The following is a 26,216-nucleotide window of genomic DNA, read 5'->3' on the forward strand; positions in this document are numbered from 1 at the left end:
ATTATTAAAATAAAGAATAAGAACTAAAATTAACACTATGTAGCCTTAACATCGGAACCATTTCAGAACAGACTCCAGCTCTGACGGTGCCCAGAAAAATATGGAATATTGATTATCCGTCTCTAGTTTTAAGGATTCCTATTTTTGCATTCAAAGGACAACTGCAATATTATTTCTAATCAAATGGAGGAATAAGGGAATGGCTAAGTGAAAGTGTGGTGTCTGTCTGTGTTCCTAATTTGAATGTGAACCTACTATCGAGATGCGCAGCCTATTGGGACCGTCCCAGTCGGAATTGAACACGCCTCCCGCCACCCGTCGTCAACTAATGTATTCCATTTCCAAGACGTCAAAGAGTCACAGAGCCAATACACCGACCTACCGACGTGCAATAATCCGCAAAGGCAACACACGGAGGAGTGTACATTTGTTTTAGAGTCGTGGACTATTCAAAAACTGGGACCTGGGGTGAAGTTTGACTGCTACAGGAGGAATTCCTAGTAAGTGAAGTGTTTTGTTTATTTAGTAACTACAAATACTCCATGGGATCAATAAGCGACAATAGAGTGGCTGTGCGGTGACAGGGGTAAACAGAGCCCCCCAAGAAAGAATTGGATACATTATTTATTATTTGAGAAAGAAAATGAATATAACAAGAATGGAAAATAATAGAAAAGCCAAGTGCAATAGACTATGAAACTGTATCCAGTGCGCACTGTTTTTGTGTTGTATTTAAGCTCTTCTTGTAGACCCACTTTGACCCCCATTCTCCTGTGTCAAGACCATAACATGATGACCAGAATAGAGACCAGAATATCCATGCATGAATAATACTTACTTTATGGATGGAGAAAATGTATCCTGTCATTTGAGTAAAATATAAATGTGACAAATTCTATTTGACTAACATGAAATATATTTGAAAGGCTGTTTTTGTTTGTTTGACATTAATAAATTACACTCCCAGAACAACAAAGGACTGTCTGATTGTCCACAATATAGTTGCCAGGCTACAGATTAGTTACGTTATTATTACACAATTATTACCTAGTTTCTATTGAATCCAATAACATTTTGCACATTTTATGTTACTAAATCAAGAGGTTGGGGTATTCAAGGAATAGAAACTATGAGCTCCATTTGGACCACACCTCTGCCAGATTGTACTAAATGCCATGCAGGTTTAATTTCACACATTTGGACAGTATTACAGACCAGGGTCCTGATCCACTGTGGAAAAGGAACTCAGTATTGCAATGGATGTGAATGTAGACTAGCAGGTGCATGGAGGCTCCCATACCCTTGTCGATGTACAGTGTTTTCCCTACCCCCGGACAGACGCATCTATGGAAGCCAGAGGTTTGAGGTTGGCTGTAACCGCCTCAGTAGTGGAGAGGTGGGGGCATTGTTCACGGGGGGCTTCCTGCTGTTGCTATGTGGATTTTAGTGCATCTGTTTGGGAGTGGTCTGTCTCATCGCTCCATACTCTGTAGAGCAGAGGTTGCTGGGGGGCAAAGATTTGCCCTAGTCTCCTGCTAGGCTGCTCCTCTCTGCGCTTGTGGTGTGGTAGCTCTGTCAGTTTGGCTTAGATCACCTTGCTGTGCTCTACCSCTTCATATTCCATGTATGGGTGCCACTAAAATCTGGTGGTCAGAGAAAATAACTGGTGATGACCAGAGGTTCCCCCCTACTGTTACATAGACATAGTTATCACCCTGTTTTGATCCTTATGCAATAAGGCATTCACCGTGTTTTCTGCAACCTCTATTTCCTTGAGATTTCATCTGTGTGTTAACTATACTGAACAAAAAATATAAACGCAACGTGCAACAATTAAAAATATTTTACTGTGTTACAGTTCATAGAAGGAAATCAGTCAATTGAAATAAATAAATTAGATCCTAATCTATGAACTGATGCATATGCTGTATGTGATCAAAATAAAGGAGGAAACTGATATTTGATCTGAATAAGGGAAGAGTTGGTTCAATTTAAACATTTTGCAATAAGCATTTCGCTACACTAACAATAGCATCTGCTAACCATGTGTATGTGACCAATAATATTTGATTTGATTTTTGATTTGATTTGGTGTGCAGCTCCATCTGTAGTCTGGCTCATTGATAATCGGGTGGCGTGTGCGTTGGGGCAATGCCTGCTTTTGTTAGGAGGCCATCAGCATAACAATAGAGCATGAGAAATGAGTTTTTGAGATGAAAGAATTGAGTCCTCCTGTAAACTGTGTGTTTCTGTGGGCTGCAGAGTCCTCTGCAGCGCTAGGCTGATGCCTGATGCCCACGCGTGGCAGGAACAGGCATGGGGTCCCCTGGGCCCCATTTCAGGGGGATTGTATGTATGGGCCGCCCGCCTTGCTCTCAACAGAAATCACTTGCTGCTGGAGCTGCGGAACACTCGCAGGATTGAGATGAATATTCATTTTTAAATCATGACTGAGAAACACAAATGTATTGAAAGAGCATAATAACTTGATACATTATTTTTGTGTACTTTTCAGGAATGCAATTGTCAAATGTATGATGAGATTCAGTGTAATGGCATACTACTTACTGTACGTTAGATGTTTGGATTAATACATTTAGCAAGACTTATAGGATCAACATGTTTCAGATTGATTTGTTTAACAGTCCATCTATCACACAGAACATCTACACTTTGGGTCAGTTTAATGCACTCTCTCCTACAGCTTATGTATGCACCATCATTAAAATCTATATTAACATTGCACTACCGCTGTGTCATTGATGGATAGATCTACAACCCGATCGACCCTGCTGTGTGATGGATTAGTGAGGTATCCCCTGACTAGGTTGAGAAATGTACTGTCATCATGTCAGGTGGGGAACGCTCTGTTCCTCCTCATTAGCTTGGACACATTCCATTATGTGGTGTTCTGATTGAAAGTGCTCCCGGTCAGATCTGTGACTGCCGCTGGTCCAATGACCCTGAGTGACACCACCGGTACTAGTGACGTGGCTCTACGGCTGGGCAAAGACAGATGTAGGTAGGGACACCTGCAGGGGCCATAGTGGTGTGTGACGCCTGGGGATGGAGATGGGGGTATGGGGAGACACACGGGTATAATTTGAGATGTGGGTAATAACAAGGATGTGGAGACAGGGGATGCAAGTATATGGGTCATTATCCTCAGTAGGTGCAGACAGAGTATGGGGGATGGGGGTTGTTACCTGGATTATACAGGTATGGTGGAGGCGAATGGCTGCTATGGGAACCCTCCCTCAGTCATGTACTGGTACAGTCAGCCCTACTGCTGAGCCTCCCCACTAGGTTGATGGATGGCTTGTGTAACGTGCCTTTGGTCCTTGGTCCGTCCCTTTTTGCATGCGAACATGACATGACAAATAAGGCCTGTCAAGGTGCGCTCAACTCTGTGTTGGTCTTGCCAGAATGCGCTGTTGGCTGTTTTCTGTTTTCTGTTCAAATTGTCTCTCCCTACCATTTACAGTATCTGAGTTACCTGCAGTAATTTACCCTCAGTGGCAAAATGCTGTTGGAAAAAAACAGGAGAAGAATGGTGATAGTGCTGCATCTCTCTCTCTTACATGCACGCGCACACACACACACAGGGAGTCATTGTGGAACATGCCACCCCTGTTTCCCGGTGTAGACCTGGATGCCAGACCAGAGCATGTAGATAAAGAAAGAGCTTTTTGTGAGAAAAAGTTTCCTGTGATTTTTACTGACAGACATGTGGCTTATGATATTTGTATTTCACTTCATGAAGAGAACTCCTTGGTCACACATCCTTTTTAGGGTTAATGTCCACATTGTATATAAGCTATCTCTTCCTGTTTTAGACTACTCTGTTTTTCTCTCTCCTCTCTCTGTCCCTCTCTCTGTCCCTCTCTCTGTCCCTCTCTCTGTCCCTCTCTTTTTTCCGCATCTCATCGGTCAGCCTCTTCTCTGTCCCTCTCTCTGTCCCTCTCTCTGTCCCTCTCTCTGTCCCTCTCTCTGTCCCTCTGTCTGTATGTCTGGCTCTTTGGACTGTTAAAGACATTAAACGGAAATACTCCACATTTTATAAGGAGACTCAGGAACTTCTCAGCTGCCCTCGCAAATCACTATTGCACACTTGTCATCGCCGTGATGTTCAAGTGGGTCACAGCATAGCAGAGGTTAGTGGTGGACTAGTTCTGAGCTATGATGTTTAAACCAGTATTAACCCTTCAGCCAGCCTTTGCACAGCAGAGAGAGGATCCTGGTGGCTTTCTGTCTCCAGTACCTCAGAGACTGGGCCTGTAGCGGGGTACTCTCTCCACTCTCTAGTCAGGGTGTCACTGAGGAGAAGCTGTCAATAGGATCAGGGACAGGGATGGATCAGGGACAGGGATGGATCAGGGACAGGGTCAGAGATGAGAAGGCTTGACCGCTGCGCCACTCGGGAGCCCCTTATGTATACTGTAATGTTAATTTCAAGTACATAACATTTGAGTATTGTCTTTTCAAGGACAATACTTGTAGCCTGGAAATGTGTTAAACAAGGGTTACTGTAGGTTATCTGGTTCCCTCTTGCTACCGTATATCCCCGTCTCTGACATACTGCTAATGCTGCTCTCTGTGAATTATTCAGCAAAGTTTGTGGAAGCTTAAACGCATGGATGACTTTTACTACCAGACCTTTATGTTCGGTGACTGCACCACTGAGTTGTCTAAGTCAGAAACCCTTCTAACCGAGAGTAGTGGTTCCCAAACTTTTTTTAGTCCCTGTGGTGGCAGTGGTTAGCGCATTGGGCCAGTAACCGAAAGGTTGCTGGATCGAATCCCCGAGCTGACTAGGTAAAAATCTGTCGTTCTGCCCCTGAACAAGACAGTTCACCCACTGTTCCCTGGCAGGCTGTAGGAAACTACTGGAATGATTTTCCATGGCCGCAGAGGGGTGTGGCCTTGCAGAATTCAGTTCAGTTTCAGATTTATTTGGATTCTAATCACCGCTTGGTATCTTTCCTAATGGTTTAGTGATCAGATGTATTCGATTTGTCCACACCGCCTCCTTCTAGCCTCCCTCACGCCACTGTGTGCCTGGAAGAAGCTTGCATCCTGGGCTGAACCTGCTGTCTCTTTTTTGTCCTGTTATATTGGGGTTAAGTGCTTGATTACCATAATCTGCTGCAACTGTGAGTGACACAACCTACATTTTCAATTGATTTAAATGTTCTGTGTTTGGATTTCATGCTGTTCATTTTCTAATCAAAGAGTGTAGATAGAATAAGTGAATTTAAATTGCAGTGAAATATGAGGAAGAAGCACTCATGGCTGAGATTTCAAGGACTAAAAATACAGATGAAAGCAAAGAGGGAGAATAACATATCTACACGCGGAGTAGAGAACAGGGCGAAATGTTTCATTTGGGGAACACTTTGAACTAAATGTTTTCCCCAAGGAAATCTGAGACTCAAATGTAGCCTACAAAATAAGTCAGAGCTTCTTGAGGAAAGCAGAAAAATCCACTGTCATATTCACCTTCCTTGATTCACACATTGTGATATATATACTGTAGTCCCTCCCATGTTATGGGGCTATGGTAGTCTGGTTACCAGTCTTTTGAGCGAACATTCCACTTCCTGCCACTCCTGTCATTTGCCAAAGAATTAGGATGAAATCCTCTGATCTCCTCGAGCTCATTAATGAAAGGCCAGTCTCTAGTAAATGAGGAGTGGTATGTAATAGCTGAACAGAGACAGCATCTAGGCTAGGGCTATGGTTGGTTAACCTCTATTTTAGTATGCAGACAACGTCGTCACCCTGCTCAACACTTTGAATGGATCGAGAGCGTAAAGGGGCACGGTTTTACTATCTACAACCAGAGATACACTCACCATGTCCCTCGAGATAATGTCTTTTGATGATCTTTCTTTGAAGTTCAGCACTTTTAGTCCATGAATGTGATTGGATAGTGTCTTATGCATAATTCATGCTTTGTAGTAGTGAAATCCATGTTTTATTTCTTCTGCAACGTAACTGTAAAAATGTTCTGCCACACAAAGGGCAGTAAAATCAAATAATTACGATTATCATTCATTTCCTTTCTATAAAGCAATTGTCTGTATTATATTCTGTTTAATAAATTCCTAAGCCTGCATATACTTCAATAATCACAGTTATGTATCTCTGGAGTAAAATACTAATTCCCTTCCATGACCTCAGTATTGCCAATAACCAAAGGTCCGATTTTAGGGGATTTCAATCTCTTAAACTTAAGCCCATCTTCAATTGACTGCTTGAAGCTGTTTTTCCTGACTGTGAATCGATCAGTCCAATTTTCCTCAGGTTACATGGTCATTGTCTTCAAAACGAAGCGGCCAGTCATTCTGACTTTGAAGTCGAACCTGTACAGAGCATAGCATTTAAAGCTTTATGCACCGTGTCTAATTGTGTGTTTTTTTGACAGACTTTGGTGTTGGGAAGAAAGGACAAAAATGTGGTCCTAAACCACTCATATTTCCTGAGGGAAATGAGTTCTCTGTAAGATAAGACAGGTAAGATCAGCGATGTAAGGTCTCCTGTAACTACATACACGGTCACTTCAACAGCCTGCTAGGGAGTAAATCAGAGAACCAGAGACTTGTTGAGTTCTGGTTGGAAAGGTTCAGCCTTCCTGTCTTTTATAGTCCGTTGACTGGTGGTTTATGCTGGTCCTGTCTTCTATCCACTCTTCTTACCAGACCCAGTCCTACCATTGTTGGTCTCTAAAGTTCAATCAAGCTCAAACGTAGACAATCAAAACCAGCTTCTCATAGTTGAACTCATTCTTAAATGAGTTCAACTATGAACTCATTTCTTCATTCTTCTTTCTTCATTCTCCTGGGGTTCACCAAAGAAGGGGTACCTAATTCAACCTTTAAAGTCAGCAGTCCATGCCCTCCCTGTGTATGTGGTGTGAAAAGTTTTGAGCCAGGGTGGTTTGTGCCGTCCCTAGTACCTCTATTAAGACAAAAAGGAGAAAAAATAAAACAGTCACCTCCAAAATCCCAATTAGCTCCCATGTTGCCTTTCAACTGGACCCACGGCTTCATGTCACCCTCAAGTTCAAGGGGATCAGATCCACCCCTGCAGCCCCTCTCTCTGAGTCTGAACCCTCTGCAGCTGTCACGGGGTACATTATCCCCCCGTCAGCCCCTCTGATCCCAATCATACCTCAGTCACAGTCACCCCTCCACTCCTCTTCTCCTCGTGGACCCGGTCCCGTATCAAAAACTTCACACGTCTTAGCCACCCTTCAAAGAGATTTGGTGTACTGCGCCCTCTGTTTCTCATGCAGGGGCTTTAGCCCCTTCACAGGCCAGCCAAACAATGTGGGAGAGCTGGTATGTCCCAGAGGAGGGGGGCGACGGGCTGACTGCGCCTCTCCTAAGCCCCCTGCTAAAGCATTATGTGTAGAATAGGAGCACTTGTACGTCACATCACACTGGGACGCAAACATGGATGCCTGTCTCACTGACTGATCGATAGGCAAGGCCCATGTACATGTAAAATGTTGTAAGAGAGGGGGGAGTTGAGCACTGTGTAGAATAGTGGAGGGAGGGAGGGAAGATGAAAGGGAGGGTCTCATTGTGATCCTTAAAGTGGTACAGTTAAAGTCAAGTGGTCCAGTTTGTACAGTAGATGGAGAGCTCCATTGTGAGTTGTATTGACCTCCCAGGGAGCTTTTCCTGTTTGCTTGGTAGCCACCCTACATTGTGTGGTTTACGGTACACAAACAGCATGTACCACATGAGGTGTTATGACGGCTTCTGTTTCAATGTTGGCATTCCTATAAACCTTTGCTCATATTTACTTTGAAATGAAAGGCTTTTTTGGTGATCACTTTATGATCTTTTATTTATTGTATTCATATTTATAGGCTATGTGTATGTCGTAGACATAATTCAATACTAAAGCACACCCACATTTCTTTTATTTGGACTCAACACAAGCCATGTTTTGTCGTGAATAAATGCCGGCAAATTGACAAGCTTTGTTTGGGAAAAAAACTACAGCTACAGGCCAGAAACCACAGAATGTTGGGAGAAAGGTAATTATTCTGAAATGTGGAAAATTACACAGTAATTATGACAATTGCTCGCTTGGTATTTGTTACATGATGTCATGACAGGGTTTGAGTTAATGTGAATAATGTAGGCCTAAATACTTTAATGCATTCGTTTTAATGGGATAAAGTTGAAAGGAAATGAAGCTTTAATCACATTGCACTTGGACCAATCCCTTGCAGTAAGACTATAACTTTGGGACACATTTGAATGTTCCCTGCTCCTTTAAATAGAGTGGTTTCCTATATCTAAAGTAAATAACTAGCCCACGCGCTAGCAATTGAATGGCACATAGTGGCAAATACAGCCACACAAATAAACATTGACTATAATGACTATAGCTGTTGAGGCATACAGTCCATTGAGTCTTCATTTGATCCAGCTTCTCTTTCCTGCTGTTATATTATTACAGTCCCAGACTACTTCAAACTACTGTGCAAATCTGCGCTATCCCGTAGTTTATGTCTATCATAAGTGTGACTGCAGTCTGAGGTAGTGTAAAAAAAACGAATTGACTGACGTCGGTTCAATTATTTGAATTCCATTTCGTACGTTTTTCTTCTGTGAGCTCAATGCACACATTGCACAGTTTCTCTAAAGACAAATCAGATCCAGCCTGAGCTGTGTGATGTAGTAGGGAGTTTTAGTTTCTAACAGGCCAATATTCTACATAGTTTAGTGCATAAAACATGGTAATTAACTACAATGACCATAATCCATTGCGCATCTACTTGTCCAGTCTAGTGTTTATTTTACGCCTGCTACTGAAAAGACAGAAGAATGTGTGATCGTGAAGGGATATAGAGAGGAGCTGTTGCTTCGCAATGTATCTCTACCTGAATATACATGATCTAAGTGATTGATAGTTGGTGTTCAGCAGTCATAAAAGTATGCCTTATTTACTTTGAAGAACTACAAGAACTTTGACGAACTATAGTGATTTTGTCAGACGGCATAAACAGCAGCTCTATAGAGACGAGATGATGACTTGGAATTAAATAATATAATCCTCAAATGAAACAATTGTAATAGACACGTCTGAAATATTTTATTAAAATAAAATAATGTGAATAAATGACTGGTTAATAAGTGATAATCAGTAATGGGCAGTCACTACCATCATGTGACTTATTAATCGTTTTATTCTGTGTTGCTACAACATTCAACCAAAATAATCAAAACCGAAATCGAAAAATCTGATTATTGTTTAGTACCAAACCAACCTCAAAATGGACTAATAGTCAGATCCCGTGTCATGTTAAGGCCAAGGCAAAGTACAATACATTTTCTATCTGCACAGGCAACATTCCACTGCTTTATTATTGTACAGTGGACGCCCTTTTATTCCTGACCATGGCATTTTCTGGCAGTAGCCAGCAGCCTGTTCCCCCCGTGAGTACCAGCTACATGGATAATCCTCTGGATTTTCGTATGCGCCAAACCTTCGAGATTGGGGATTAAAAAATTATACAGCTGACTTGGAGCACTTCAAAAGAAAACTGCTGGATTAGGGTTGTGCTGGTCGCATGTAGGATTTCAATTAGCCAGCCAGTGATTCTGATCCGATTTGACTCCGACTCCCAAGTCCCAGGGAAAGTCCCAAATGATACCCTATCCTCTACATAGTGCACTACTTTTGACCTGTGCACTGTGGGCCCTGGTCAAAAGTAGTGCACTATATAGGGAATAGGGTGCAATTTGAGATGTAACGACAGGTTTTGTGGGATAGACTACCAGAGGGCCAGGGGCATCGTTGGCTGCTGCCATATGGCAAATAACAAGAGCGGACAGTCCATGTTGATGAACCATTGTCTCGTTTTGTTTTGGCACTTTTGAATCAATGGGAGGCTTGGGCTTTGTCTCGACTGTGGTTGTCAGCCCTGCATTTAATCAGCTTTACTTTGTTTCTCTGAATCGTCCTGAAAGAATGGCATAATTGGATTTGTTAAGGGACAAAAGGTATGCATACTGTATAGATTTGTCAAGCTTTTTTTCAGTTGTGCAGGCAAGTTCCGACAAACCTCTCCTACTGTAGCATACTGTAGCATACTATGTTATATTTAAGCAATAAGGCCAGAGGGGGTGTGGTATATGGCCAATAAACCACAGCTAAGGGCTGTTCATAATCACAACACAATGCGGAGTGCCTGGACACAGTCCTTAGCCGTGGTATATTGGTCCTATATCACAAATCCCAGAGGTGCTTTATTGCTATTATAAACTGTTTACCAATGTAAATAGATCAGTAAAAATAACTGTTTTGTCATACCCGTGATATACCACGGCTGTCAGCCAATCAGCATTCAGGGCTCGAACCACCCAGTTTATAATAGCTAGTATAATATTTTATACCACTCTGCTGCCCAGGTACAAAGCTGTTGAAATGTGCACAACTGTTAAAGGCCCACAGCACAGAAAGAATAGCTTGCAGCAAGAACCTCAATATGATTATATATTTAAAAAAAGGAACTGTTGTTACATCAGTTACATTACCAGCTAAAAATATTGTAATCAGATTACTGGTACTTTTGAAAAACAAAATGATTACTTATTGGATTACTTTTAAATTCAGAAAGGGTGTTTTAAAAAAAGAAAGAGACATTATGACACCTTTTGTTTTTTCCAATGACATTKAATTCAGTGTTGAAAAAAAGGTGCAAGTGCATATTTGTTCCACCTGAGCGAGTCTGACCACAAGTCAGTGACCACTATGATGACACACAAAATGAATCATTTTTCTCTTCTTCTAATGCCTCTTAAGGGAATGTAATCCAAAAGTAACTGAAAGTAATCAGATTACGTTATTGAGTTTGGGTAATCCAAAAATTACGTTACTGATTACAATTTTGGACGGTAACTAGTAACTGTAACAGGTAACATTTCGAGAATAAACTACCCAACCCTGCTCACCACTCTCCCCTCCCTACCTCTCTTCCCCCCTGTCCAACCAATTCTCCCTCCCTCTTTTTCTGAATCTGGTCAGACCAGTTCTCAGAGTCACTAGACTGCTGGTGATTTGCATTTCTCTTCCTCTCAGAAGGGAGGAACCATTATTCACAGGTCATTGCTCAGCCCAGGAGATTGTGTTGCGGGCCACAGATTGCCTTACCCTGCTGGCATCCTCTCCAAGAGGGACTCCTGCTGCTCTCACCCACAAGAAGGCTCAGGCCCAAGCATTTTGGTTTGGGCTTTAGAGTAATATGAACATTAGGTCTGACTTTGGCACTGACCTGAAAGAAGATTGGGATGGGATGACTTTGCGTCATCCTCCCTCGAGACAACAAGGTATACTATGCAGCCATTTGTAGAGAGGCAAGGCAGATTTAATTCTGTTCTTAATTTATGTGCATCTGTACTGAAATGAAACATTGGTAAGACTGGATAATATTGTTGTTTCTAGTCTTCTTTATTAGCCCAGCACCTATGTTTTTAAGGATGTGCGTATGACCACAAACTTTTCTGTAGATTGGATAATATGTCACCAACTTTATAGAATTTGGTAAAGGATGATAAACATGCTAGTAGTAAGAACCGGTAGTTCTTTGATTCATTGAGAGTCACACGTGGAGAGGTTTGAAGCAGTGTTGTTGTGTGATGAATGGGGTTCGTTTTCCCCCTCCGATATCCAGTTGAAGCAGTGTTGTTGTGTGATGAATGGGGTTCGTTTTCCCTCCTCCGATATCCAGTTGAAGCAGTGTTGTTGTGTGATGAATGGGGTTTCGTTTTCCCCTCCTCCGATACCAGTTGAAGCAGTGTTGTTGTGTGATGAATGGGGTTCGTTTTCCCCCCCTCCGATACCAGTTGAAGCAGTGTTGTTGTGTGATGAATGGGTTTGTTTTCCCCCTCCAATATCCAGTTGAAGCAGTGTTGTTGTGTGATGAATGGGGTTCGTTTTCCCTCCTCCGATACCCAGTTGAAGCAGTGTTGTTGTGTGATGAATGGGGTTGTTTTTCCTCCTCCGATACCCAGTTGAAGCAGTGTTGTTGTGTGATGAATGGGGTTCGTTTTCCTCCTCCGATATCCAGTTGAAGCAGTGTTGTTGTGTGATGAATGGGGTTCGTTTTCCCCCTCCGATACCAGTTGAAGCAGTGTTGTTGTGTGATGAATGGGGTTCGTTTCCCCCTCCGATACCCAGTTGAAGCAGTGTTGTTGTGTGTGAATGGGGTTCGTTTTCCCCCCTGATACCCAGTTGAAGCAGTGTTGTTGTGTGATGAATGGGGTTCGTTTTCCCTCCCGATATCCAGTTGAAGCAGTGTTGTTGTGTGATGAATGGGGTTGTTTTCCTCCTCCAATCCCAGTTGAAGCAGTGTTGTTGTGTGATGATGGGGTTCGTTTTCCTCCTCATATCCAGTTGAGCAGTGTTGTTGTGTGATGAATGGGGTTCGTTTTCCTCTGATATCCAGTTGAAGCAGTGTTGTTGTGTGATGAATGGGGTTCGTTTCCCTCTCCGATATCAGTTGAAGCAGTGTTGTTGTGTGATGAATGGGGTTCGTTTCCCCCTCCGATACCCAGTTGAAGCAGTGTGTTGTGTGATGAATGGGGTTCGTTTCCCCCCTCCGATATCCAGTTGAAGCAGTGTTGTTGTGTGTGAATGGGGTTCGTTTTCCCCTCTCCATATCCAGTTGAAGCAGTGTTGTTGTGTGATGAATGGGGTTCGTTTCCCCCCTCCGATACCAGTTGAAGCAGTGTTGTTGTGTGATGAATGGGGTTCGTTTCCCCCCTCCGATACCCAGTTGAAGCAGTGTTGTTGTGTGATGAATGGGGTTCGTTTTCCCCTCCGATATCCAGTTGAAGCAGTGTTGTTGTTGATGAATGGGGTTGTTTCCTCCTCCATACCCAGTTGAAGCCAGTGTTTTGTGTGATGAATGGGGTTCGTTTTCCCCTCCAATACCAGTTGAAGCAGTGTTGTTGTGTGATGAATGGGGTTCGTTTTCCTCCGATATCCAGTTGAAGCAGTGTTGTTGTGTGATGAATGGGTTCGTTTCCCTCCTCCGATATACAGTTGAAGCAGTGTTGTTTGTGATGAATGGGGTTCGTTTTCGACGCCCTCCGATACCAGTTGAAGCAGTGTTGTTGTGTGATGAATGGGGTTCGTTTTCGCTCCTCCAATATCCAGTTGAAGCAGTGCTGTTGTACAGTATGATGGATAGGGTTTATGAATGGTAATCATTTTTCCCTCCTCCGATATCCACAAGCTCCATGTGGAGCTATTCATTACTCACCTGGGGCCATGTGGGGCACTGAAAGTGATCTTACGAGTAATAAATGCTGCTTTTCTTCATTACTACCCCATTGACCTCTCTCACAGCAGGCACACACACACAGACACTTCCTGGCTAATTAAACTTAAGCACACCCAGACACACACCCTTTGCGTTTGCATTTAAAGCCACAATCCTGAATCAGTGGTCGGTTGCCACGACCTGCTATTTTGTCAAACTGAAAGGGAGGGGTTTGGAAAATGGGACCATTTTCAAATTCATTAAAGGCTGGAGTGATGCTTTTCCATTTAACCTGTCACCTCAGAGTGAGATTCCCCATCTTGTGGAATTGATAGCAAGAGAGAGTGAAAAATATTACACAGACAAATAAGTAAGGAGAGACAAACAAAAGAATGAAACAGTCACGTGGTGTTAGAAAAAGAGAAAATATGGATTCTGTCTAGGTTCCTCCTCTTCTCCTTCAACAGTGATTACCTCTATGGCTGTGCCAACTGCCAAACAACAGTCTATCAGCCCTCCCTTCAGACCTGTTAAACAAAAGAGAAGATTCTAAATACAAACAAAAGACTACAGCTTCCATTTGCACAGCGCGCCAAAAGGCATGAAGGCTTTGACGACAGGTGTAGCTTATGGCAGACATCCTGGCAGAGGTTTAGAGAGGCTGGTACGATTGAAGTTGTTCCACTCCAAGCATTTCCTGACTGAAAGGTTGACATGCATTGGAAGGTTGCCTTTCTGAACCAACCATTAATTATTGTCTTATGAAAAAAAATATGAGAAACATTTTAACGTTTTTCTATGAACTCTGTCTGACCAAGGATTGATGCTTATCTCACGTTATTAATGCATGGATCAAAGAGGAAGCTGTCACTGTAAAGAAATTCCAAGTGCTTATTCCAACACAGATGAAGACATGGGGAGAAATATCATGTGAAATCTATTTTCTTCAATCATGGCACAGGTTGTGGGAAGTTTTTAGCTAGTGTTAAATTTGACCCTGATTTTGTAGGCGATTCCTTTGTAATTTGATTATCCCTTTGACGTCTGTAGATAAACTATTTTAGAGCAGTCACACTCTTTCTCGATCATCCTCCATTTCTGTCAGTCTTGTCCATTTGTTTCCTACAAAGTCAAGTGAGGCACCTGCTGACACATGGCTTAGCATGTAACATGTAATAGTAGACTCCTCACAGAGAGATAGAGGTACCTTAGCATGTTAAATACGAATCCTCACAGAGAGATTAAGGCAAATAAGATGTCCTTTAGCTTCTGTGTTGACACCTGCAGAGTTGAAATAAGACCGTTGTCCCCACTCCCAATGTCAATAGGATACCTGTCTGTTTGTGTCCTTTAGCTTTCTCCCCATTCATACAAAAGCTATTATTTTGCAATCCCCAGAGTAAAGGTTGAGGCAGAGGTTAGTCTGGTGAATATCAGAAACACTCATCTGATCTGCCTCATCAGCCCTGTGAMCAGTCAATAGTTTTTGTGGATGGTTTTAGCAGTTCAACAGTCCTCTTAAGGACTTAATGTGCTACTGAGAAAGTGGTTCCATCTGTGAAAATAATGGAATTAATAAATTATTGAACACTCCAAAACTGGTGAATCCTGGAATTGCGGAATTTTTCTAAATAAAAGGTCTAAAAATATTTGTATAAAGGATGCCCGTTTGACCTGTTTATACATGATGTATTAGTGCAGTATTTTATACAACAGGCCTGTCAAAGTTATCCTAGCATTGCAGATTATCATTCTTGGTCCATCCAAGAATAGTCTTCATGTATTTGTTTGTTTCATGTATTTGTCTCTCTACCTGTTACAGTAGCAGGAAAAGGAAACAGGAAATGGGTCAGGGTTCCTGCTGGTTGATATGTACACCTCTCTCTTTTGGTCTCTCCCTGAATACACTGTGGACCTTTTGCCATGATAACAATCTCTGGGAGGAAACTCAATGCAGTCCACCATGGCTACAGAGTGCCACAGCGCCTTGTCCAGGGGGTCAGAAGGTAGAGCATTACAAGGGGCCATGACTCTGCACAGCTTCTGGACATATGTTGTGTTTTGTGTTAGTGGTTGTGGTTTTCCTGGCATCACATTGAAGGTACAAATTGCAAGTATTATGTGTGTACATGAGAGCCGTAATGAACAAGTGTACTTGAAAGAAGTTGAGAGACATTGATTCAGGTGTTGAATATAACAAATTATAATAAAACAATCCCCCTACCCGTGACCAACCCCTCGTGATTTCCCTTTGCACTTTGCAGTGGGGCGTTGCCAATGTTCATGTTATCCTATTTACAGTTACTGTAACACAGCCATCAACGTGTTTTAGATGCATTATTATGGCCAAACCGGATGGGATGTTATGGTCTGGACCTTGAAGCACTTTTCCTTAACAGATGACCATACAGGGTTCACTCCAGTCATCCACAGGTTAGTGTGCTGCTTAAGGGGAGAGTGTGGTTGTAGAGATTAGGTCAAGAGTGAAGTTCAGGCTCGATTTCCACAGTTCAGCAAATTCAGCACATTTTTTAAATTCTCTTTTTTTCCTGACAGCTTTGACAACCTATGTTAGAGTTTTGTCTTGTAGTATTAAATATCCACTCCAGTTCCCTAGCACCTCATTTATCACCTGATTTACTTAACAAAAGGCACATCTCAATTAGGCGGTTCAGGTATCCTCATGACATGGCACAAGCGGGGGGGGGGCTTTCCTCTTTTGTCCTCTATTGCTCCRATATTGTTCCCGCAAGCAAGGGGGGAGGCAGATGACATCAGAGTGAACCATCAGACAACTCTTTGAATTGCCTAAAACCCTTTAATTTTGCAATTGTGTCTTACAAAACCCTATTCTGCTCTATTAGTGTACTTTACTGTATCTATACTTGTGGAATATCGTTTTTCAACAGGAAAAAAATAAAAAAAMATCTGTACTTTGTCTAGGCCTATATCAGGTGACTCAACACACTTGTTCTCGTCACGATGGCTCTGTTGCAGCGTGTTGTACTCTTCATTATTGCTTATTCTATTCAAATCACATCAATAATTGCACACTTACATTGGGTATTAAGATTGTTTCATCATTATCTGATGGTTTACTTAATTTCATATGCAAAGCTAGAGCACAATCACAACATTGTCCTATCGATTCTATCACAGAACAATCCCCACACCAAACAATTATATTGTTTTCATAAATCAGGTACCCTGCTAATAGCTCAGACTATAGTGACTGAAAATATTTGCTCAGGGTCATTAGTTAACAAAAGAAGCTGACTTAACATGGTAAGATAAGATAATTGTGTTTATCTCTTCAACAGCAGTGTGCAGCAAAGAAGAGAAAGCATACACACAGTACTTACTGTATGAGCCAGAGCCCAGAAAATGAAAGATGTTTTGTTTTGGTGCACTGAAAATCCAACAGTGTGTCAGTGTAGCCACACCCTGAGATAAAGATTATTTGCTCAGTCTTTTAGATTTCTTTGGCCCGTGTTACAATACCTTTAGCTACCTGCCTCAAGGTTCATAAACAACACAAATCCCYATCATCACTAAACATGGTAGAGCAGCTTTGTTTGATAATTAAGGTGTGGAAATTCAGAGTAAAAGGTTGTGGTGTGGCTGTGGTCTGAGATATTGCTGGTTGGTTAAATGCATTAAAGTGCTTTATCACTCCCCAACCACCCTGGTAGCCCAGGGTGACAGAACTCTAATGGCCTTGTACACCTGTCCTTAAAGGCACAGTGCAGTCAAAAACGTGTGTTTTATATTTATTTCCACACTGTGAGGTTGGAATAATACTGTGAAATTGTGAAAATTATGATAATCCCCTTTTAGTGTAAGAGCTGTTTGAAAAGACCAGCCTGTTATGGTGGGATGGAGTTTTGACCTGTCTGGRGACATCACCAGGCGGTAAATTAGTTAATAGACCAATAAGAAAGAAAGTTCCAAACCTCTCTGCCAATAACAGCTAGTTTTAAGTTCTCTCTCCCCACTCAGACCACTCTGACAGTCCTAGCAAAATTCTTGCTTGAGAAATTGCTCTTTGCTAAGAAGCAATTTTTGTTTCTTTTTGACCATTTTAATTGAAAACAATCACATTAAGGTACTTAATTGTTACCCAGAAATGATTTGATATTAGGATAAAAATGGCTGCATTGGACCTTTTAAAGACATCACCGGCTGATTTAAGAGGCAACGGTCCGTACAAAAGATGGCTTACAGGAGACTTCAAAGTTTAAAGTCTCAAGGCGATGCTGCTATTTGTGAGCAATATTTGATTTGGTTCGATGGAGCACTGTGAGTACATTCACACTAATCAGTTTGAGTCAGCTGACTTTGAGAGCTAATCCTAAAATGACTTAGTGAGTCTCAGAGGTAAATCCTCTAATGCCAATAAGTATCAGTTTGACTGGGGGTGTCAGATATTACCAGATGAAAATGAACTAAGTGTGAACTTTGGAGGAATTTGTTGTTGTTTCTTGCTTGCATTGATCTTAGGAGTGAGACATCTTACTCAAATGCAATTCCATAATCAGTTTGCTTTGCACCCTTCTCTGTGTCTTGTTGTGCCACACAAATTGCTTGAGTCAAGTGTATGTGACAAATGTGTAAATGGCTCAAATTTTTCTTTAAAGAATACAACAACCAACCACAGGGCTATCCCTTGTCCCGTGGCCAGGCACTCTTCTGTGTCCCTGTCAGCTCGCTCTGACAGAATGGGCCAAGGTCTTTCTCAGGGTGAGGAGAACACAATTACACTATAGCCAACCACTACATTTCTCCCAGGGTTGATGGACGAGCCTTGTCTCCCAGCTCTCAGGCTGTGTCCCGTGCTCTAGGCTCTGGAATGAGATTTTCCCAAGGGACAGAGGCCCCATCTACCCTGGCTACCTCGGACCTGTTTGGGAGACTAGGAAAAGGACACTGAATGGAAGTCAGGCTATTCTACCATTCTCTGGAAGGTCAGGGCCATTTCACCATTCTGTGGTGAAAACAAGAGTTTTGGAACTCTCCTCCAATGTGACTGTGGTTATTCAGACTTTCAGAGAAGTCAACATCTACCCAGAATCCCTAAGTGGGTCAACAACATGGGCCTTGGTGGTGAGACTAGACTAGACCACCGCCTCCTTCTGCTGAGGAATTGCTGAACCRAATGAATGTCACAATATTGTGTCTGGGTAAGGCTGGTTTGTCTGTATTGGGCATGTTGTGGGTTACTGGGTATTTCTTCAGAGAGAATTGGTCAGACCGTTAAGCAATCTTGTCTGGGAAAGTCAAGGGAGGTCCTCACGTAATAATAAAACAACATGTCTTAACCTTGCTCACACAGACACAAGGACACAGGCATTCCATTAAAGGCATACGAGTACAATATTAATGTAATCATTTCATCCTTCCCCCTCTAATGTTGCCAGGGAATCCTATGTTTTGTCACTGTTAAGTCTGAAACTGTAGGCTAAGCGTAATTCCCTTTGTTGCGATAGTGATGGTGACACATCAATCCAATGGCAGTCACCCAACATCACTATCCCTCAGGCTTTGAAGACAGACAGCCACAGTGATTCTATAAGTGATCCMGAATAACTTTGGATTAAATCATATTTCCCTCTCATGTCTTGTGGTGACAAGTGTATAAGGATTTAGTTTAGAAACAAATAYCAAACCAATAATATTTCAGTGAAGACTGTTTCTTTATTTGTGGTAAAAGCAGAGTTTACAGAAAATACCTATTATAATTTACTGCATAMGTTTTTCATTTATAGAGCCCTGGAGAAGTTGATACATTGGTAAAAAAAAAGATGTATTCCTATAAAGAATAAATTCAACTAATCAATAAGTAAATAATAATAATATAATAAAGTTGTACTTTTTATTTTCTTAATTTTTATATCATAAACAGCAAACAACAAGACACACTTATAAAACAAACAAAAATACCACACCTTTCCAGTTTCCACCCAAGGAACATGTAAATGATTGAAAGAAAATTTACTCTAATATCCATTACGTAGTTAGAAACATAACACTTTACAGGTACTACATGTTGGAGTTTTGAGTCATTCCTCACCGACATGCAGCCACTCTCCTCCTCGACTCTGCTGTTCTGTTGTCCAGGAGGCTGGGCTGCTACCCTCCTGGTCTTCTGAGGAGCCTGGTCTTTCTCCTCATGAATTACGAAGGTTRGAGTGCCTAATTGGTACACACAGCCTTTCATCTACCCCTTCAGCTATGACTAAACAATACAGTAGTACTCTCCACTCTCTTCCACTGACAGGTTAGAGAGGACCAGATAGATGTATGGTTGAAGTGCATTTATTCGGACATTCAATCCTCAAGTATTGGTCGATCTTCAAACATAGTAGATTTGTCCAATATGACATTGTACCCTTGAACAGTCTTTTTTTGATCTACGCAACCAGGATAGAGTATGATTAGAGTTAGAGCTGAGAGCCGTTCGAGAATCATTTTGTGAGCAGGTAAGACTTTGGGCAGACCACCAGCATATACATTTGGATGTAATTATTCAATTGATTTGGATGCTTCACACAGAAGTAACTGTTTATTACTATCCCAACTGTTTGTTTATGCCTKACTCTGTTACTCGTTTCTCACTGCATAAAGACTGAGCTGGACCAGAATCAAGACAGCATGAGGGCTGATGATGCATGAGAGTCTGGTCCCTGGCAGACTGACTGGTGTCATTGATCTAATGAGAAGATGTTTGACTGGAGGATAATAGATGCAATCTGTGTCCCAAATGGGAACACGGCCTGACCGGGGTCAAAAGTAGTGCACCACATAGGGTGCCATTTTGGATGCAGCCCTAATGATGAACACTGCTCTGTTGTTTCTGGTCTGGTGGCTGATTGGAGGATGTCCAGGGTTTCAGGGCTTTCCTTTGTCTTTTCCAAAAGGGCTGGTGACTCCCATGGTCACTGTACCATGTAGTTAGGATAGGCAGTCAGGATGCTTTGATCAGAAATCCAAATCCAAAAAGCATATTTTTAAAAATATGCTTTTTRCCCCTTTGAAATGAAACAAAGTAAATTGTGCAAAGTGGAACATGCTATCACATAGGCTAAAAAAAGGTAATGTAACTAAGAAAGGGGTTAAATGTGTGCTCTCTTTCCTCTGCAGGTGTCCTCGTGTGATTGTCCAATCAGAGACCTGCATGTGTGAAGCCGCGGCCAGCAATGGAACCCTGGCCTGCAGTGGCCTGGGTCCTACTGCTGACGGTCATCGCTGATTGGCTGAAAACTGCCCAATCAAAGGACTTTACAGAACAGGACATCATCTACCTCCATCCCTCAAGTAAGAATCAGACTTTATTATTTCATGACCAAAAGCATTTAATAGAGGGATGGTGTCCCAATTTCCAAGATGAGAGTGATATGCTTCTAGACATCCAATACTAATAGCATGAAAGCGCTGTAAATTACTTGTAACCTATTTCACTATGTCCAAAATGCAGCTGACTTGCATGGAATTGGCGTTTGTGTTGGACTAAATGTATTAAATTATTCAGACAAGCTATGAAAATGCCCAGGGTTTGGTCTGCGATATGGATGCCTTGTAGATCAGTCAGCACCTGTTATTGCACTCAGAGATCCKACTTCTGCTAACATCATCAATGATGTGACCGGGCTGCTATTATCCCAGTGACTGGGTGTGATAAAATTGAGACGGTCAATCAGTCACCGCTATTGGCCTTAACTGTTAATCAACTGGCCAAGCCACGTCCATGTATTCATGTAGCCCAGCCCTTTCTCTCTGAGAACGTGTAAGCCTTATAAACTAGGGCTAGGGGGAGACCTTCAGCCCCTCAGTCTCCTGTAAAAGCTGTCATTAGACTGAGTCTGTTATTACAGGCCATCTCTAATGGAGGAGAGGCCCCTCTGTCTCTCTGTCTCTCGCTCGCTCTCTCTTTCTCTATGTCTCTCTCCCMTTCTCTTTCTCACACACACATTCACACTTTTACTGTCTTGTGATGAAACTATTTTGTTAGATGAGTCCCCTTTGCTTATTACACCCCTTATAACTGCTGCTTATCCCAAACCTTAATAGACTGCTCTATTCCAATTTTGACTGACCCTTAAGAGTTATGAAAAAGTCAGTCAGAGGCTATGCTACTCAGGAATAGCTGTTAGGGGTGTATATCCAGTGAGGTTGTGATCCCAAGCCAAACCAGACAGATCTACAGCTGGCACAGCAACTGCCTGCTCCCTCCCCTCTCCACCACCAGTCCAGGCTCTTTGATCTGAGGTATGGGGTCATGTGACTCCATGCATAGCTACCCGGCACAGTCAGACGCCCCACAGTCACCCATGTTGTCACTGCCTTCTGCCCTCTGCCTTCTTTTGTCTCATCCACACATTAGCGCAGCAATATTTCCACTCAGCCCCCCCCAATAGAGACACTACACCGTAACTGTAAGACCAACGGCAAATGGCATAGATATCTTATCTTATATCTCAGATTGAAACAATGAAACACATTATCAATAAATCAAAGGAATGCTTATACAGAGGGACTGTTATCTTAATTAGAATTCTAGTGGTCTGAACCAAGTCGTCACAGTGATGACCAACTAGACTCAGCTGAGGGTAACTGATTGATTGTTGTCCTTTGGCTGTCCCTGTGACTCGGGACAGAATGTTCCGGGCATGGGCAGAATGTGGACACTCACTAATTGGTCCTCAGTGTCAATTAGATCATGTTCCCGAGCCACAGGAATGGTTGCTTTCCATAACATAGTACTCTCAACTTGTTCTCTCTCTCCTCTTCTCTCTCTCCCACCTTTCCTCACTGTCTTAACTCAATGTGTACCCGTGCCAGTATAGGGCCAATGGTAAATAACTACAAGTCATGTAAGTCACATTACAGCTGGTAAATTGCTGCTCCGCACCTCAAGTCCTCTTAAAGGACTTTTTCCTAGTTTGTTAGCTCAGTAGATAAGCTAAGTTGCCTCGACATGGCCTCTGTACAACAGTCTTTTCCCATTTTTTCAGACCCCCTACAGTCCACTTACCCCAGTCAGTGTGCAACAAACAGACTAGGGCACTATAGGCTTCTGTAAAGGGGCATATGCTAGGTATAAGCTCCCAGATTAGGGTCTGAAACAACCCCAACTCTCCCCAGGAAGCGGACCTGTTAGAGGTCAGCCCTCCCACGTCTCAGAAACAGGTCCCCGTGTAGCCAGAGAGCAAATCTCTTAAGATCTGTGACTCTTTCATCACAGAGAGGCAGAACTCCCGGGATCAGGTTAACACTGTGCCGGCTTTCCTGGGATACTGCGGGAGATATCCGTGTCAGCTCGAGGCCACCCCTCTAGTCCCAGTGGGGATTTGGTAGATTGTGTGTGTGTGCGCGTGTGCGCGCATGTGTCCGTGTCTATGTACATATGTGAGCACGTGACAGGGTGTTTGCGTAGTTGTGTGTATGTCTTTGTGTGTGGGTGTGGGAGGGCTGCTAGGGAGCGGTAACTAACCAGACATCCTGGGAGATGGAGGGAGGGGTCATGGTCTAGCTAGCAGTGGCGAGGCAAGGCGGGATCAGGGTCTGCGTCCCAAATCGCACCCTATTCCCGATATACTGCACAACTTTTGACCAGAGTCCTATGGGCTACATAGTGCACTGTATAGGGAATAGGGTGCCATTTGAGATGTAGCCATGGTGATTGGCAACAAGCTTTGTGTTCTGAATGAAGTTTGCCTGACCTGCAGACCTGCAGCTATCATTGGGGAACGGTGTGGACGGAGTGGCCAATCAGATTAATGTAATGGTGTGAAACTGGAAAGACTAACAAATTCTTCGTCCCTTTGATCACAACAGATGGCCCACCATGGACATTTTCCATCCTCTGGGGACAATGCATTGAGAAGGGAGGCAGCAACTGTGCTGCCTGGTATTAGTCTTAGTGTTTCACTGAATTAACAGAGTGCATGGGGTAAACTGCACTTGGCAATATAAGTCTTTATCAGAACAAGTGTGTGTGTGAGAGAGATGTAGATTACTACTAGTCATAAACTATGTACAGTATACTGTATGTTGGTGCAAGGACTGAGTTCCCCTCCCTAAAGTCCATGTTGTAAGAGTGATTTTTGTTTTACTAATCCAAAATAACGCGTTCCATGCATTCCAAACTTATTTATCAAAAAGTTCAATCTTTTATTGGACAGATTTCATAAACTAATACTATTATTAACCCAGCTTTTAGTATAAGCGTGCTAATCTTATTCAATGTTTCAGGACTTCTGTTCACTTAGGCTAAGTGTATGTTGGCTATGGCTGTGTGACTGGCTATGCATGTCCCAGTGCCCTGGGCATGACTCTTAATCAGTGTGTGGAATAAGTGTGTGTGTATGTTTCTACAGCCACTCCGTTCCCAGGCGGGTTCAAGTGCTTCACATGTGAGGAGGCACCTGACAACTACGAGTGTAATCGCTGGGCGCCAGACCTGTACTGCCCACAAGGTGAGTCAAACCACTAGGGCAAACCAATTTTCTTTTCAGCACCGTTGATACCAACAGTATGATTTCAAGCCCTACTCATTAAGTAATAATAATATGTTAATTATTTACTCCTTCTGCTTTCAGATAGGACCTACTCTTACTTTGTATTTAGATTAGGCATTCTTTCCTTCTCTGATTGCTGCCACAAAGTTGTAAATTACCGCTCTGTTCCTTCAATGGAGGCCTCGGTGTATTATTAAGTATATGTCACCCTGCTGTTGACATGTTTAGCTCATAAATAGCTAGTGAGTTAGCTTGGCTCGACCTCTATCGGACAGATTTACAGCTTGCTCTTAAAGACTAATAAGTTACTCTTGGTCGAGCCCAAAAAATACACGTTCTTTGTATAAATAATAGCCTCATAGATCGTTGGATAGAGACATGCACTACTTGACCAAAACTCCCTGGAATGCTCTCTGTGACGTGGTATGATTGGCTTTCCTCCAGGTTTTATGGGTTTGATACTAAAAGTGACATACAGTCATGTATAGCTTTGGAGTATATCAGATACCGTATGGCAGAGGCTTCAATGCAGGAAAGGGTCAGATGTAGGTAGCCTATAGTGTTTTTCCCCACGACCTATGAGCAGAAAAGTACAGCTTTTCTCTCAATTCTAACTTAACTCAATATCCGTCCATGCTAACCAAAATGTGGCAGCTACAGCAAGAGGTCAATATGTCTTATTTACTATCTTTTTTCTCAACAGAGACCAGATATTGTTACACGCTTCACAAGATGGACGTGGAGGGGGACAGTGTTTCCGTGACAAAGCGTTGTGTGGCTCTGGAGGACTGCCTCTCTACTGGATGCTCTGAAGAAGACCATGAAGGAAACAAGGTGAGGAGTGGGAACAAGGGGAATAGTGTTGAGCCTAGTGTTGGGAGGTTAGAATGGCATGACGTGGGGTGAGGGTTTCTCTGGCGTAATTATTCTAGTTGACTTTGGGCATAGCATTTTTCTGACTTGGAATTTTTCAGTCATGACGTAGACCGAGGTAGATGGTGTTGTAGCCAAACTGCTGCCAACAGGGTAAAGTTTATGGTTGGATCTCAGGCTATGGTGGTGGTCAACTCTGGACTGGGGTCAGAGCCAGGGTCAGGCAACGTGAACAGGGCACTTTATATTACGGCCCTGTCCCAGTCACCACCACTTAACTGTGCTTTTGAGTTAATCCGGAGATCCTCCAAAGTGCTCGCTCCAGATAAGATAAAGAGAAGGGTTGAAACTGCTCTCTCTCAGTAGGCTGTCATTCTAATCCCCGGTGAAAGCTGTGTGTCTTCACTACCTCGGAAGTCTGCATTATTCCCCATTGAGAGACACAGAGAGAGAGACATACAGAGATAGAGAGAGAGAGAGATAGAGAGAGAGAGAACAGAGAAGACGCAAGCGAGTGTTGTATCTAATGTTTCAACTTTTCTCCTTTAGGTCTGTACAGCGTGCTGTGAGGGCAATATCTGTAACCTTCCTCTCCCCTGGAATGAGACGGAGGCCGTGTTCGCCACCACCTCACCTCTCAGCGGCACCACAGGAATCCCACAGAGCTACAGACTAATATCCTGCCTCCTTTTCCTCACCCTCCTCATCTCCAGCTATGTTTGAGAAGTGGAGAGAGATACTGACATATACAATTTTCTTTACCAGTTGAAGGCCTGATCCAACTGTTAATGTATTCCGATCCAACTGTTAATGGATTCAATCTACACCCTATGGAAATAGTACTCACTGCAGTTTTTGACATTTTATTTTCCTTTTAATTAAAAAGGAATCCAGTTTTGATTCCCTTTCATCATTATGGTTGGTTTCAATAAAATGTGCACTTAGAACTGGACACTGATACTGCTTCTAAAACACAGGCAATATGGCTGTCAATCTTGAAGGATAAAACATAATAAACATCCCAGTATGAAATGACATAATTCTCCCCCTACTAGTCTTCTGCACAGGGACAGAAGGAGGGGAAACTGTAAACCTTGAAATGTGTTGTGGCATGTTTGGATTCGTCAGTAGGCTATATACTGTAAGAGTTTCAACATTTTCCAGCGATGAGGAAGAATTGAAGAACAGCTTCAGCTTCTATGAGGATTTGTCTGGTGTAATGTTTTTATGTTTTTACATTTTCACATTTGTGAGTCAGTACCCCATGTTGTATGTTTGACACATATGTACATATACATAGTATTTATTTTTTTATGGAACATTGTTGTTAGAAGGTGAATATGTCTGTGTGAAACGTTACGCCGGTAGGTTTATATAATAGCATGTAAGTGTAGACTACATATTTTATTTTCCAGCAGGAACAGGTGACATAGGCGCTGCTCATCCTTTTACGTCTAGTATGCAGAAAGTATTTTTACCGACATGGAAAGAGAGCCGGGCGCTTATCAAACAAACACTTAACCCTTTGGTGTTTCTGT

At 42.6% G+C, this 26,216-nt stretch overlaps 1 protein-coding gene across 2 annotated transcripts; it reads left to right on the top strand.

Annotated features, from left to right (window-relative positions):
- The first annotated feature begins 354 nt into the window (after window positions 1–354).
- Window positions 355–25,914, top strand: lypd6 (LY6/PLAUR domain containing 6). Of its 2 annotated transcripts, none has more exons than XM_024005248.2 (5): window positions 355–500; window positions 20,429–20,602; window positions 23,665–23,763; window positions 24,509–24,639; window positions 25,228–25,914. In XM_024005248.2, the coding sequence occupies exons 2-5, from the start codon at window positions 20,485–20,487 to the stop codon at window positions 25,399–25,401; spliced, it is 522 nt and encodes a 173-aa protein (XP_023861016.1). In that variant the 5' UTR covers window positions 355–500; window positions 20,429–20,484; the 3' UTR covers window positions 25,402–25,914. The 2 variants fall into 2 exon arrangements, with proteins under 2 accessions (XP_023861016.1, XP_023861023.1); XM_024005255.2 differs by lacking the exon at window positions 355–500 and adding an exon at window positions 11,271–11,351.
- The last annotated feature ends 302 nt before the right edge of the window (window positions 25,915–26,216 follow it).

This window comes from Salvelinus sp. IW2-2015, linkage group LG2 (genome assembly GCF_002910315.2).
Source record: "Salvelinus sp. IW2-2015 linkage group LG2, ASM291031v2, whole genome shotgun sequence".
In the NCBI taxonomy this organism is placed as follows: domain Eukaryota; kingdom Metazoa; phylum Chordata; class Actinopteri; order Salmoniformes; family Salmonidae; genus Salvelinus; species Salvelinus sp. IW2-2015.